Here is a 14,948-nt window from a genome sequence, read left to right as displayed (position 1 = left end):
CTCTGTGTGAACCAGAAGGTGGTAATTTGTATTTTGAGAAAATAACTGAGGAGCACAGTGGTACTGGTGTTCCTGCATTCCCAACCTAGGGCTGGCTGCAGCTCAGCACTCAGAGTCTGCTGAGCCAAGGCTCCCCAAACCTCTGGGGACATCATGGGTGCAGAGGAGGATCTTGTGCTGTGGCAGAAGGGTGAGCAGGTGGAGGGGTTTCAAAATGCTGCAAATAGAACTTGTGAGCAAGAGAAGCTTTTTCCTGCGAAAGAAAATAAAGCCTTGCCATTGCTAAGGGGACAGACGTACACTGTGGCCAACAATTAATTTGCAAACTGGCTTAAATGTGGCCAATGTGACAGGACACATCTGTGAAATGTGGCAATTGTGAAAGGTGAGATGTCAGAGCAGATAAATCCCTCTTTGCTGCAGATCAAATCCCCTTGCCTGGTCCTGCCTGCATCAAATCCCAGCTGATCAGGCAGTGTGCTACACACTTGGCAGCTCACAGTCTTAGAGTGTCAACTCTGCCTTTGGGGCTGAGAAAGTAAAACCAAACAGAAGCAGCACAAACATAAAAAACACTCAAGTGTACTTCCAGCACCATTCCCAGCATGTAAGTTACACCTCTCCCAAACAGAAGTCTTTTAATTTTCCCAATCCCATAGCAGTGCAGTTCAGTAGTCAATGGGCTTAGAGCCATTCCCCATCCTAGCAATGGAAGTGATGTCTCAGCTTTTTGGATCCCAAAGAGAGGCCCAGGCAGCAAAACAGAACAAGCTGCTTCCAGCAAGACAAGAGGCAGCAGTGCTCTGCTCCCCGAGTCTCCCCACAGAGCTCTGCAGGCAGTGCTGGCTGCCCTGGTTCCTCTCAGAGTGGGGGTACCCCTCTGAATTTTCGGATGACGTTGGCCAGCCGCTTGGCCAGCCCGCCCCGGCTTGGCTCCTCCACGTGGAACGTTCTGGTCAGCAGGTTGTAGAAGGAGCCGTAGCACACGGCCACCACGGTGCAGGTGAGGCAGATGACGTTATAGGGCATGCTGAAGTCTGGTGTTGGCAGGTTCACCAGCAGTGGCTCCGTGTACAGACGCACAAAATAGCTGGAGCCATCAGAGGAAGGAAACCTGGAGAGTGGAAGAAGGAAAGGGGGGGTCAGCCTGCACAGGACCCATTGCTTTGTGCTCACCAGACAGGATGAGAGCAGCCACAGCCCTCAGGCTGTGGCACAGCCCTGCTCCCAGCACAAGCACACTCACAGCGAGGTGAAGAGAGGGCTCTGCTCCACATCCATGTCCTTCATCGCAGTGACACTGGGAACCAGGGCACTGAGCACAGATGAACTAAGGGCACAAAGAACACACCAGTGTCAGTCCTGACAGCAAAGACCTCCCCAGAGACCTGGGCAGCAAGGCCCAGAAAGGGATGAGGAGCTGAGGAATGTCACTACCCGACATAAAAGCCGTGATTGGGGTCAGGCGGGTACTCTGTCCACTTCAATAAGGCCCTCTCAAACTGGATTGTGATCTTGGTGACGGAGTTAGCTGGCAGCTGGATCAGCATTTCCAAGAGGTGAGGCCGTCTCCGGTCCTGGGCTGGCTGGTAGTGGATGTAACCTAACCCCAAAGAGATGTTGGCAATGGCACCACAGGGGCCTTGTCCAGTCTCGCATTGCCTGGACATCTCCCATGAGGTGGGTGCTCCTGCTTCCACTGTCCTGAGAGAGGTTTTCTGGGCAAGTGAAGATGTAGCCATAGCAAAAAGCATGTGTTAAAGCTAAATTTAGCTGGTTTTTAAAGCTACTGACCCATGAAATTCAGGTGTTCATAAGGAAAGGTATAAATGCAAAATAAAACCCAGGCATCAGTTTTAAATTGAGCTTCCTGTGCTACAAAAATTAAATCACCTTGGTTTAGACCCTTGTTGGATTACCAAACACCATCCATGTGCCTCTTATAAATAAAACAAACTTAAATGGTCTCATCTGCTGGCCTCACTGAACTTGAGGCTAGGAAAACATCCCAAGATGTTTTGTTTCACAATCCAGTTTCCCAGGGATCACTGGGGCCTGAGGGAGGGACTAAACCATCTTTGGAATGTGCCACTCATGCCAAGGGAAGCGGGTGGCGTGTGCTCCTTGGAGGATTTACTTACTTGGCTTGTTTTCCTTCCCCTTGGTGGTGATAGTCAGGGTGTGCACGTAGAGCCGCAGGTACCAGGGCACAGTCTCCAGCAGGATCACGGGGAAGGCCCGGTAGGGGTGAGTGTTGTAGATGAGGGTGCAAATCTCCCCGGTCTGCAGCCCGTACCCCCCCACGTAACGCTGAGCATGGAGTGTGGGAATGGGCATTTCTGCTGTGGAAGAGAAGGACAGGAGTGGGGTGATTTTCAGCCCTGGAGCCTTGGCCAGTGGTGCAGATGAAGTTCTGCTCACTCACAGCTGTCTTGGGGCCGCTTCCACTTCAGCTGCACATTGAGGCTGCGAGATGTGTTGAAGAGCGAGGGGCTCAGCAGGTCATAGACAGCATAGGTTTTCTTGTCTCCCTGGACAATAACTTCATGCACAGATGTTGGAGGGGGGGACACTTCCAGTAGCTCCTTTTCCTGAGGAAAGCAAATGGACCATGAAAGGAAAAAGTGCCCCTTGAAGAAACTGCAGCACTGGGCAAAGTCCCTCCAGGTGGCCCTGAGCTTTCCCACCCAACAGCCAGCTCCGTGCTCTTGCTAACACCACCAGGCTCATCCCCTCAGCCCTGCTCAGAGCAAGGAAATCACCTCCCTTCATCAGCCCTGGAAGGTTTCCAGGGGCCAGGCCATGCCCTTCTATGCCCTGGACACTTCTAGGGAGGAGAGGATGTTTCAGAGCCACATGAAGTGGCTGAACTGAGGGAGGAGGGCATGCTCTCTGGCCCATGAGCTTACCTTGTTCTTAGGGGAAATGTCAACGTAGACTTTGCTCTGCGATGCCAGAGGACACGAGTCAGTCAGCGTGCGAGAGAACATCTTAAAGAGGGACCAGTCTGTGAGAAGGAAGGTTAGGTAGCAGGTCAAGTGCTGCAGACTGAAAGCACTCGAGCACAGCTATCAAGCTTACCTTTCTTTCCTTGGCCACTGGAAAAGAAGTCAAAGACCACAGTGAGGGTCTGTCTGAGCTCCCAGGACACTGCCAGACAGGAGGCATCCTAGACAAGAAAGAGACAAGCAGCTCTGATCACACCTTCTGGAGGGGCAGGACACCAGGATGGAGCTGGAACTCCACCAGGATTGCAAGATTCCCATGGGGGTGACCAGAGAAGCAGGATGACAGCTGTTAGATACAGTGAACCCACCACAGGGTAGCTGGGCAAACCAGTGTGATTCCTTGCAATGTGACAAGGTGGCTTTGGATTTTCTCTTGGGGTGTTCAGGGAGGGAGCTGAGCCCAGCACTCACCCTGCAGACGGGGCGGATGTGCACTGCCTGTGAGTGGTAGCTGCTGTGGAACAAGCGCTCGGCCTTCAGCAGCACAGCGAGCCCAGCCTGCAGGAAGCAAAGGAGAAACTCAGCCCCTGCCCCTGTCCTCTGCTCCCAAGAGAAAGGCCCCACTGGAACTTCCCAGTGCATGCTCCTGGATTGCTGTTGGGAGCCCAGGTCCATCAGGAGTGGCCCAATTAGGCAGCAGGACTTGTCTGTACCTTTGAGCCACATGGCAGCAACTTCTTCCAAGGGGTGAGGTTCTCTGTGCAGACGACTTCCCGGGGCAGGACCGCGTAACGCAGGAGATGGTGATCTGTCCCTGGGCAGGGACAGGGAGGGTCAGCAGCCTGGTACTGCTACAGGTGTGAGGACAGCAGCAGATCTGTTCCACCCCACAGCCCATCACCCTCTCAGTATGCCTGAAATGCCAGGACCTCCATCAGAAGTAGATCCCACTCTGTTCAGAGTGATTGGAAACAATAGGTAAGGATATATTGTAGCAGTTTTTTCTTGAGTGCCTTAAATCCTTTAGTTCTCACTGTTACATAAAATACTTTTCAGAGAGACAGGTAAGGGCCTGGGAGTATCTGCCATGTACTACTTGTGGGTTTCCTCTGTTCAGACCTAAGCCTTGTGTGGGGAAAGGAAATGCTTCCAGGAGGAGGTTAATGGACCCTGTTGCACACACCCAGACCCAGACTTGTTGCAAGACCTGCACCTGGAATCTTGGCAGTGGCATGGGGCAGAACTAAACTGAGAGGCAAGAGTGATAGGGCACAGCCAGGCTCACCGTTGGCTAAGCCCAGGGGTTTGAAGGATGCTGTTGGAATCACTGTGTTGGTCGAGTCAATGAAGTTGAGAGAAGCACAGAATATTCCTGAAAGGATGTTACTCAGTTCTTTCCAGGCTTTGTCAACACTGTGTGAGAACAGATAGCAGAAATTACTCAGCAGCTCAAATCCCTGGAACAACAAGCATTAAGTCAGTAATATTTAGTAAATACAGTGGGGTGACCACATTGGATTACAGGAGCTGCATGGAGTGGGCAGAGAGGCTGCTGGGCTTGCACTCCCCAGCTCTCTTGGTATTTTATTTTAACACGTTAGATTTTGGGGACAGCAGGGACACACAGGCATCACACAGCCAAGGGACATGGCAGTGGGCACAGCTGGTATGTGAGGAGAGAGGCCAGGGGAGCACGGAGCATGCAGGAGGTGACGTGTGTGAATGGGGAAGGGGCTCTGAGACTTGAAGCAATGCCTTGGTGCAGCTCCAAAGGCTGACCTGACCAGCAGACAAGGAATGGGACACTTCTAGGGAGGAGAGAGCTCTCTGAGTCCTCACAGGGCTGCTGCAGCTTGAACAGGGGTGGTGTGCTAAGGGAGATGGTGACAGGTACTGGATGGGAGTCAAAGGATGTGAGTCATGGATGAGAGGTCAAGATATAGTCCTGCTGTATTAGTGTAGCAAGGGGTTTGTCATCACAGATGCCCACAAGGGAATTACTTGGTCCTTTAGTGAACAAGGTTTTGCCCTCAGCACCACATCCTGTCCTGTGAACAGATGGGGATATGTTCTGTGTTTTTTAGAGCTACTCCTGGGCTCTTCTTTCCAGCAGACATTTTGCAAACCAGGAGGCCCGCTCACACACTGTGGCTGCCTCATGAGAGAAGAGCAACAGCTCCTGGGAGCAGAGGCCACAGAGGAGACCCAGAGGGACAGATCCATGGCTGGGGTACCTACTCGGTGACTGTGGGCTGGAACCAAACCCAGAGCTCAGCGCCGGCGGGTGCCTGGAGGGGCGGCTGCCCCCAGTACCGGGTGCGCCAGAAGCCCTGGGTAAGGGCGAGGTGGAGCTCCCTCACGCCCAGCGCTGCCACCAGCCGCCCCAGTGCCTTTGGGAAGAGCCTGTAGTGAGAGACTGTGGGCAGCGTTAGTCCCTGCCCATCTCATCCCCTGATCCCTTCCCCTGACATCGCACCAGGGCCTGCCCAAACATGACACCACCCACCCCGACACTGCCTCTGCTTGCACCATCACACACAGCCCGCTTGCATCACGGCCCCGAGCCCTCTCGTGTGATGTCACCGCAACCCTCTGTCCCCACAGCCCCGCTCTGCGCTGTCCCTGCTCCTCACCCCGCCTCTGACGTCACTCGCACCGCTGACGTCATCGCTCGATGCAAACATCACGTCGCGATAGCCCCGCCCCTGCGCCGCGCCCCAGCCAATAACAGCCAGGTCCGCCCCCAGACCAGCCAATAGCGGCGCGGTCCGCCCCCAGACCAGCCAATAGCGGCGCGGTCCGCCCCGGCCGGGCCCGCCCTACCTGCGCCCCGCTGCAGGTCCGCGTCCCAGCGCGTGCGGAACTGGAAGGTGGCGGCCACGTCGCCGGTGGGCAGCGGGCTCAGCAGCAGCTCCTCCCGCAGCGCGTCCCGCCGCTCCCGCCCCGTGCCCGCCCGCCCGGGCCCGGGCCCCGCCGCCACCAGCAGCAGCAGCAGCAGCAGCGCCGCCGCCGCCGCCATCCCGCCACCCGCCCCGCCCCGCGCCGCTTCCGCTTCCGCCCGCGCCGCCAATGGCGCCGCTTCCGGGGGTGCCATGGAGACGCTCCCTCGGCCGGGCCGCGGGGCTGTCCCGGCCTGGGACCGGGAGCTGCTGAACGGAGCGGGCCTGGAGCCTGCGCGGGGTGACGCGCCAGCCTGGCTGTGCCTACGCGTGCTCCGAGCCCAGCAGCGAGCGCCACCGCTTTCACAGAACCGCACAGTATTCTCCGCAGAGTATTCTGCGTTGGAAGGGACCCACAGGGATCATCGGGGCCTGCTCTGGCGGTTTGAGAGGGGGCTAAGCTGCTCCCCGAGGGCTCCCTGCCACCACTTTGAAATTGGTGCTGCAGGGGAAGCCCTGGCGCGGCCGCAGCTTGGGTGGTTCCCAGCAGGGCTTGGCTGTGCCCGAGGATGCTGCGAGGACTGTGGTCTGTCCCCGGGTGACTTCCCATCTTAGCAAGGGAAGTGATCTCTCTTCCAGCTCTTCCCGCGGCTGACGGCTCTCCCTCGCTCCTTGTCTCCTTTCCGGAGGGCAGCGTCTACCTCCGGGTGCAGAGCCATCCGGGAGCGCCCCGCTTCCAGCATCCTCCGGCCCGAGGCCGCCCCGCGGGGAAGGGAACGGCAGCCACAGCAAGGCAGCGCCGGCGGTGACGGTCCGATGGAGCTCACACCATCTCCTATTCTCCCGGTGATGATTTGAGAATGGTGATGATTTGCTCCAGCAGGAAATAAGCATAAAAATTATCACGTCGTGTGGTTGTCACTTACCGGCTGCTGTGACTTGTTGATTACCCACTTACTTGCTCAGAGCTAAGGTAGTCATGCAACATTAACTTGGAACTGATGTGATTCAGTATTTGTAAAGAATACAGTTACTTTATATCTCTTTTTCCCGTGTTGCTAATTAATGGCATCACATAAAACCAGAAAGTCAGCATGCCCATAAAAAAACAAAAGGGCATATTTACATAATATTGTTGGGTTTGTTTTTTTTTTACACTGGGCAACTCCTTGCAACAGGATACTGGTAGGTAATAAAGGTTTAGGTGCATTTTGGAAGTGATCAGCCAAATTAAAGGTAAAAACATCCACCCAGAGCTATTAATTACCCTGTACCTAGTTAGGGAAGTCCCTGTGCTACGATCTGAAAAGTCACGGAGCCTGGCCCTTTTTTCTCTTCTTGATCAATTTCCCATCTTCAGGCAGCACATGCAATATATTTATGCTGCGCTTGGATATGGGGCACTCCAGCTGGTCCCACAAAGTGTTGGCTGACACAGGAGCAGTGCAGTAATGTCTCAACACCCCCTGGGAAGCAGCCAGGATGAGGAGCATTCCCTGGCTTCTGTTGCTTATCTCCCAGGCTCCTTTCCCTGTCGTGACCACGGTTGTGCTGAGGCAGGAGCAGGGACAGTGCTTTGGTGGCCTGCAAGTGCTGATACTGGCAAGGGGCCTGTGGCCAGCTTTGTGCCCAACTCCTCTTGGCCTGGCCTGCAGGGACCAAGCACAATGGGCTGTGAGGTGGTACTTCACTCCTGTGGAGCAGCACTGGGGGAGCAGCTGCTGGTGTTCTCTGCTCAGCCCATTTGCGTGGGAAGTCCCCAGTGTGCTCATGGCTGGTGGTTCCAGATCAGGAGCACCCCAGGCCTGCTCAGGCCAGCTGCATCTGTGTGGCTCTCTCCATCCTGGAGGCAGAGCCCGAGTTGCCCAGCATCGTGACCTGCTGTACCACCAGCCCTTCTCTGCCAAGGTCTGTGCTGTCTGCTCCTGCCCTGGGTGCAGGAACCATCCCCAGCCTGTGCAACAGGAGGTTTCATTTGCTCCTGCATGGCACAATGAGCACACTGGCTTTGCACTGCTCTCTGTCCTGCAATCCACTCTGAACCCTCATCCCCCATGCTGTTTTCTCCCAATGACACACACACCCACTGCTTGGTTAGATCAGTGTTATTTCTCTCTGTGCCATCATTAAGTGCTTGTCTGGACAGAACCTTTGTCAGTAGGGCAGGGGGAACTGGGATCCTAAGGGATGGCTTTCTGGGAATGGTGGGGCTGTGGGATGCTGAGCATATTGGAGGGGGTGAAGCAGGGAGTGTTAGCAGCAAAGCCTGAAGAGTTAATTTTGGGAGCTTACAATACCCCTATCCTTCTCCTTTGGCTGCCAGAAGAACACGTGGAGGGAGAGGAGAGGAAAACCATCTCTCCCCACTGGCAGGGCAGCAGTCCAGGATGGGGTTTACTGAGCACCAGCAGCTTTCCTTCTTCTGGGCTGACAAGTCCGTACAGAGGAGGCTGGGAGCAGGGCAAAGCTGGCTGCTAGCTTCTCACCACCTGCTCTTTGGGACTGTCCTCCTGCAGGTCCTCCTCATCCGACTGCACCACAGGGGTCTCGGCCCCCTCCTCGCTGGTGTCCAGGCTGTTCAAATCCGTGGAGGCGGAGGACGTGGAGGAAATGCGAGACTTGCTCTCGGCTGCCTTGGGCACTTGCAGGGTGATCTCCTCTGGGCACTGGCTGGCATCTGCCCCTGGAGAAGAGAGCAGTATGACAACGAAAAAGGCTTTTGGAGGTTTATTGCTGCCTAAGCTTCATGGATAGCCCCTGCAAGACTAATTCCTCAGTGAGCTATGCATTCCTGACTGCTCCCCATGTGGCTGCTGCAGCCATTCCCCACCTCACACCCCCGGCTTGGCTCAGGCCAGTTGCTGCACATTCCTTCCCCGTTTTTGGCAGTGGAGCCTCTTCCATCTTGCCTGAAACACAGCTCAGAGCCACGTTGTGTGAGGCTGTTGGCTGCAGCAGGCGAGGAGACTTTTGGTTTGACCTCATTACAGTGTGTGAGTAGGGAGGAATGTGCTGGCACCCCATGGTTTCCCTGAAGACCCCAGCCCAGGTCCCTGGGGTCTAGCTGGGAGGTGGAGAGGTTCTGCAGCCTTCCTGCTCAGCACAATGAGCTCTGCAGCATGGTGGGAACCTTAGGAGTTGTGACAAGGCACTGGCTGCTCCAGAGAAGCTTCAGGATAAGGGAATTTGACCCACAGACTCTGGGAGGTGCCTGGGCTCTTCTGTCTTCTGCAGCATAAGGTATTTACAGGGGTCTGTATGTGTGGGCTGTGGAGGTGGATACTGATGTGGAACAGCCCAGTATGAGGTCCCTCCAACCTCACAGACTGAGCCCCAGTGTCTGCCTTTGGGGGGGGTGTGGATCTGCCCACAGGGTGGCCGGGGCTGAGGAATGAGTCAGTGTGGGCATGGGGGGCAGGAAGGGCTTCCAGCCTGGCCCACAAAGGGTTTGGGACTGCACATACCTGGCAGGGACCCAACAATGCTGCTCTCCTCTGTCCCACAGCCCAGAAACACATCCACAGTGTCCTGGTCTGACAGGTCCAGCACGTCCATCTGCTCCAGCATGTCCACATTCACCTCCATGGAGGAAATGCTGCCTAAGGGGGCTGCAGAGACAGAGGCCAGTGAAACGGTGAGTGATAGTGCCAGGCAAAGGGCACCATCAGCCCTGTGCAGGCAGGACCCTGAGGAGGGAGACCAGCCTTGCCACAAGGAACTGAATTCTACTTGCTGGTAAGAGGTCCCCAGGAAAATCATGTTTCCTCTGGAAACCCCTGCTGTGTCACTGCAGTCCTTGTCCCTGCTCCAAAATGCAGCCTGCCCGAAGTCAGACTCTACAGGGCGCCAGCCTGGGTACAGTGCCTTCGGTTAAGGGGTGTGAGTAATCCACAGCACACCCACACGCAGCCAGTGTTGTCCCATCTTGGTGCAGGGCATGCACGTCCTGTTTAAACTGGGGATGTCCCACCAATCCCTACCCCCTGTGTCATTGTCCCCTGAAACACCCCCAGCCCCATGCTGGTGCCCACAGCACGTACGTCTCCGGTGCTCTATCTGCAGGTGAGACATTGGGAAGAAGAAATCCACATCATGCTGGAAAACCTCCTCAAAGAACTTCTGCCGGTCCCGTAGTTTCAGCTGCTGCTGCTGCATTTGCTCTGCATCCAGGTTCCGCTGGGCCTGCTCCATGTCAGCTGGGGAGTAAAGGTGAAGAGAGTTGGACTAGGCAGGGCTGTCTGAGCCCTTCTGCCTGTCCCAGCTCACATTTCATGGTTGTGCTGGATGGTTGGTGGTTCCCTTCTGCTCTGCTTTACCAGCACACATTGATTTAGTCACCATGGATAGATGTTACACACCAGAACAGCAGCGTCACCAGCACTTGCTGTGCTGGAGCCTCAGATTCCACCCCTGAGGTGCAGGGCAGCCGGGAATGGGGAGCTCATACACTCTGCTCACAACAGCTGAAGGGAATTGTCAAGGGGGAAAGGGAGCTGGTGTGAGATCAGCAGCAGTTTGCACACGTTCAAGTTTCAGTTTCCCTGCTACCAAACAGAGGGCTGTCTGTGAATGCTAACGAGCAGGGGAACTCACAGGGTCAAGAGCTGGCCTTAGTGCTCCAGGCTTTCTGGGCTGAAGAATGCACAAGGAATAAAAGGAACTGGCAACCCTGTCACCCCTGCCCGTGCACAGCACTGCCTGTGCACAGCACTGCCTGTGCACACCCCCGCCACCACCGTCACTATAAATGCAGCCGCACCCATGCTCGCAGGCTCCCACTCACATCCCCGCTCACAGCCAGCTTGGCTTCTGCCTGCACAAACATTTTCATTCCTGTAATTCCTCACGCAGTTCACCGCCGGTGCCTCTGTCCCCAGCTCACGGGAGGAAGCGATGGGAGCCCTTGGGCTGTTGTTGAAGGAGCTTGTTGCTGTATCTCTGCTCTTGGTAACTCGCTTTTGGGCTGGGTACCCAAAATAGCAAGGACCCAAGTGGCACAGAGAGGCTGTGGTTGGTGGCCCCAGCTGTTCCCAGGCTGGTGTTTGACCTCAGCCATTCCACATTTCCTTTCTGCTGCACTTGGCCCAACCGGCACAAGGAAAATGTGATTATTGGAGCAGGCGGTGTAATAACCAAGGAAACCAAACAAACATCCTGTGCTCTGCCTGAGCACAGCCCAAACCCTCTGCTCCTCCAGGCTGGGGAGGAGGGAACAGAGGGAGCAGCATCCCCACCCTGTCTGGCAGGAGCAGGGGCAGGGGCAAGGACAGCAGGGGAGCTGGCTGTCAGCAGCATGGAGTGGCACAGGACTCACATAGGAGAAAGGTGGTGAGCCTGGTGAGATGTCGTGGAGATCAATGTCACATCTTCCTGAGAGCTCTTCCAGGGCTTCTCTGTATCCCGTTTCTGGGGCATCCTTCAGTGAAACCCCATCATCTGCAGGTGCCTGCCCCAGCGGGCTGGGTTGTGCTGGCAGCACCACGTGGGAATGCACCGTGACTCAGGGCGACTCACCACACACTCCCTTGGAAAAGGCTCTGGTCTTCTTCTGGCTGCTCAGCGTCTTCCTGCACTGCCTGGGGCAGCAATCCAGGCTGCCCGAAGGGGTCTCTGCCTTGGTATGTCTGACCAAAGCACTGGTGCCTGCTCTGGTGCCGAGGCTCAGTGTGTTGTGCAGGGCCCAGCATGGTGGTGCCAGTGAACCTTTCCTCCCGGAAAAGCTGCCTCAGCAGGTGGCTGCAGCCCGGTGCTGCTGGGGTACAGCAAAATCTCCAGCCTCCCTGTGCTGTGTGCAGAACAGAATGAAGCCAGAGACAAGAAGGGAGTGATCAAGGCACCAGTTATGGAGCTGTCTCCCTTTAGCAGCTGGCTGTCCCAGGCAGAGCTGTGCTCCCCGGCCCAGCTGTGCTGAATCCATGGCAAACTGCCGCAGTTCACCACACCGAGGAGAGCCCATGGTGCTCCAGCTGTAAGGAGGCTGGGCTCAGGGCAGAGGCTGTGCTGGCTCCGGGATTCAGGGTGGCAGACCAGCTCTCCATGGGACATCTTGCCAAAGGGACCTCAGTGTGGAGGTAAGGAGCAGACTGTCCAAATCCTCCTGCAGTGCAAATACAAAATGAACCGAAATGCTCTTGGGCGCTGTCCTGTGTGCCATGAATGTGGCTGATCTGGGCTGTAAATGCTCTCTCCCCGGCACGTGACCGATACTCGCAGTAAGTGTGCTTGGGGAGAGCGATGACGGCTGCTGGTGGCAGCATTCCTGTGGGCGCCAGGGTTTTTCTTGAGGGAGAAATTAGCAGGACGTGTTTATGAACTTGTTTTCGAGCTCTGGTCGGGGAGTTGGGCACGAGCACTGAGATCCCATTATGTAAGGAACGCCGGCAGCGAGACAGCAGCTGGGGCTGTGCTTGGCCCTGCCTGACCCGTGACCGCGGTGAGAGTCGGGGATGGAGCCTTCCCCCCTCGCAGGGCTCTTCCGGGCCCAGGGCGAGCGAACAGCCCTGCTAGTGTGGCTGCCCCCCGGCAACCCTCGCCGGCGAAATAAAGGAGCGCGGCGTTCCCTGCCGCGGCCCTTCCCCATGTGACGGCCGGTCACACTCCGTGGCTGTCCGTCGCGGAGATTGTCTCATCCGGCTGGCATGTTCCCACCGCGGGACACGTTCGCACACACAATGCGGCCCCTGTGCACCGTGGGGGATCTGTCGGTACCTGCTGGTGGCCTGGCTTTTATTACTATTGTCATGGTTATTACTACAGCCCGCTCAGCCAAGGGGCTGGAGGCTGATCAGCATTCAGAGCCAGGCTCTGCCCCGCTGGCTGAACCGCCCAGCGCGGCTGCGGCGGCTCCGAGCGCCCCGCTGCCTTCAGATCCTTCCGGCTCTCACGGCTTATTCGCCAGCGCAGCTCGGAGAGGAACTGGGGCCAAACACTGGTGCAGAGTTTTGGCGGGCAGGACAGGGCAGGATCCCCCGCAGGAAGGGCGGGCAGGGATTTCCTTCTCACCTGCTCCTAGGCAGATGCCCGCAGGGTGGGTGAGCTGTGGGCGAGGATGATGACCCCACTGGTCCCTCTGCCCTGCCAGGGCGCACCGAGGAGTCACCACCCCTCGCGTTGTGTGGGCTCGTGGCCACGCTGTGGTGGGGAAAGGCGTGGGAGGGTTGGCTGAGAGGCAAAGCTCTGTGAGCTCTCCCACCCGCACCTTCGCCAGAGCAGGCTGGAAGAGGAGCAGCTCCTGGGATGCAGTTTGGATGGGGCAGGGGCCAGACAGGGCTGGAGGGTGCTGGGAGCACCAGCTGAGTGTACTCGGACCCAGCTGCCTTTCTGCTGGGAGAGGATGCACTTTTCATCCTTCATGGCCAACGGGATCCCGGCACACCCCCCTCTGTGCCGGTAAATAGGAGGGGTGTGTTTGAGTTGGGAGAAGGATTGTTAGTGAAGGCACAAGGCCAAGAGAGGATGGGAATGGCCTTTTCTTGAGGCCACAGCTCTGCAATATCTTGCAGAGATTTCAAGGGATTTAAAGAAGGTCCTGAAAAATAATATGGGCTGTGGAAAGGAGCAGCAGGTGCTGGGGAGGTGAGCAGAGTTTAAGTGGGAGGTTGCTCCAGGCATGGGTCAGTTCCCTGGTGCATGAAAGAGCTGGAGTAGGCTGGCTTTTGCACTTCTCCCTGAGCCTTCCTGGAGCCCAAACCCCTGACTCTGCTCCTCCAGAGAAGCCCAGTATGCCCCACTGCTCCCAGCTTGCTAGGATGCACCTTTCCCACCCCCCAAAGTCTGCAGGAAGATGGGTGGGGGACGATGCAGCTCCGTAGCTGCCACAGCATCTTCTGGGATGCTGTGCAGAGAAGGCAAGCCTTTCCCTGTCACCCTGCCCCAGCACAACCCCTGCCGAACAAGGATAACTCCCAAGGGCTTTCAGCTCCTTCAGCCTTGGGAGAAGCGGCTGGTGGGGAGAGCTGGCAGTGCCCCAGAGAATCACGCAGGGTCAAGCCGTGCAGAGATAGGATGCTCAGACGCCGGCTGCCTGAGTGTTAATGCCCTGCACAGTTCTCCATCGGCACGTCTGACCTCGTGTTGCAGCACAGCAAAAAATAACCGTAGTCCTGATGAGAGGAAATGCACCAGGCGAGTGCGAGAAAGGCAGTGGTTTTGGCAGGGCTGCTTGCTGGGAAAAGCAGCGGGGGGGGAATTGGGAGAGAGGACATGGCACCTCGTAACCCCTGTGTGTGCCGTGGTTTCATCGCCTGCACTCCTCCGAGCGATCTCCAAATCCCCTGCGTCTCAGCACTAAAAATATCCCTCCCTGCCGCCCGGAGCTCCTTCCCCGGCAGAGGCTGTGTCATAAGACCCTGCTATTTGCGGGGCCCTGCTTCCTTTCATGCGAGGAGAAACACGAGAACGGGGCAGCGCGGTGCCCGGGGCACGGCAGGCACGACCCGGGCACGGTCCCTGGCAGGCTGCTCCTCTACAAGCCCCGGTCCCCCGGCTGCCGCTCGCCCCGCCGCTCGCCAATGAGTTTGCTCTGCTCAGCATCCTCAGCCCTGCGGGTATGGGGGGATCCGCTCATTCCGGGAGCCACGGGGCTCCCAGGGCTGCTGATGCCACTTCAAAACAAGCCCGTCACCCAACAGGTTCCCGAGCTCTGCCACTTCCCAAGCAGGTGTCCCTCAAATCCCCCCGGTCCCCGAGCATCCCCGTCCCAGGCACGGAGCTCCGCGGGCAGCCCCTGCCCTACAAGCAGCCGGGCAGCGGGGCTGGCAGCAGGTTGGTGCAGCGGGGGGCTCGGGGGCGGCCGGGGCCGGAGGCTCCGGGGGCGGCAGGTGGGGCACAGCCGCTTTGCCAGGGGCATCAGGTGGACGCTGCGGGGAGAATGGAGGGGATATGGCACCCCAGCCCTGCCCGCCCGCCCGGTGCGGTGCCCCGCTCCCATCCCGCCGAGCCCACCCCCGCGACCGGCACTTACCGGGCAGCCGCCGGCTGCGGCTCTGCGCCCCGGGGCCCGACATGCGGCTGCTGCGACCGGACCGGGCCGGGCCGGGCGGGGGGACGGGGCTCAGTGCGGGCCCCCCCCCGCCGCCGCCGCTCTCCCAAGCCGCGCTGCGGGGCGGCGCTCGGCGCGGCA

General features: G+C 57.6%; 2 protein-coding genes across 6 annotated transcripts in view; both read right to left on the bottom strand.

Annotated features, from left to right (window-relative positions):
• Window positions 1-566: 566 nt before the first annotated feature.
• Window positions 567-5,967, bottom strand: PIGT (phosphatidylinositol glycan anchor biosynthesis class T). 2 transcript variants are annotated; one of them, XM_042049736.1, is made up of 12 exons: window positions 5,772-5,967; window positions 5,187-5,364; window positions 4,234-4,361; window positions 3,662-3,762; window positions 3,420-3,506; window positions 3,082-3,169; window positions 2,910-3,007; window positions 2,426-2,591; window positions 2,142-2,342; window positions 1,438-1,603; window positions 1,247-1,330; window positions 567-1,114 (listed from the first exon to the last, which is right to left on the bottom strand). In XM_042049736.1, the coding sequence occupies exons 1-12, from the start codon at window positions 5,965-5,967 to the stop codon at window positions 862-864; spliced, it is 1,746 nt and encodes a 581-aa protein (XP_041905670.1). In that variant the 3' UTR covers window positions 567-861. The 2 variants fall into 2 exon arrangements, with proteins under 2 accessions (XP_041905670.1, XP_041905679.1); XM_042049745.1 differs by having other exon boundaries at window positions 1,438-1,704; window positions 2,142-2,310.
• Window positions 5,968-7,917: 1,950 nt separating this feature from the next.
• The window catches only part of DBNDD2 (dysbindin domain containing 2), a 7,925-nt gene continuing 894 nt past the window's right edge, over window positions 7,918-14,948 (bottom strand). The window contains exons 1-4 of one of the 4 annotated variants that reach the window (XM_042049989.1): window positions 14,790-14,909; window positions 9,868-10,023; window positions 9,292-9,435; window positions 7,918-8,510 (exon numbers count right to left, since the gene is read on the bottom strand). In XM_042049989.1, the coding sequence (XP_041905923.1) occupies window positions 8,302-8,510; window positions 9,292-9,435; window positions 9,868-10,023; window positions 14,790-14,832 (552 nt within the window). In that variant the 5' untranslated portion in view covers window positions 14,833-14,909 and the 3' untranslated portion in view covers window positions 7,918-8,301. Of the gene's footprint in view, window positions 8,511-9,291; window positions 9,436-9,867; window positions 10,024-11,141; window positions 11,308-11,341; window positions 11,542-14,789; window positions 14,910-14,948 lie in introns of those variants that run through there. The other 3 variants (XM_042050011.1, XM_042050003.1, XM_042049995.1) reach the window with 3 other exon arrangements.

The sequence above is a fragment of the Corvus kubaryi genome, unplaced genomic scaffold (genome assembly GCF_017639235.1).
Source record: "Corvus kubaryi isolate FWS band 111438036 unplaced genomic scaffold, C.kubaryi_AGA036_p1.0 134, whole genome shotgun sequence".
Lineage (NCBI taxonomy): Eukaryota > Metazoa > Chordata > Aves > Passeriformes > Corvidae > Corvus > Corvus kubaryi.
The sequence above is the reverse complement of the archived record's forward strand: the minus strand, read 5'-3'. Positions and strand labels throughout refer to the sequence as shown.

Excerpts from the sequence above, each read along its gene's own strand:
- PIGT (XM_042049745.1), bottom strand. The coding sequence starts at position 5,967 with ATGGCGGCGGCGGCGGCGCTGCTGCTGCTGCTGCTGCTGGTGGCGGCG. Across the intron at positions 3,008-3,081 it reads CAGTGGCCAAGGAAAGAAAG|ACTGGTCCCTCTTTAAGATG; the intron begins GTAAGCTTGATA and ends TCCTTCTCACAG. Across the intron at positions 1,705-2,141 it reads GGGGAAGGAAAACAAGCCAA|GACAGTGGAAGCAGGAGCAC; the intron begins GTAAGTAAATCC and ends AACCTCTCTCAG.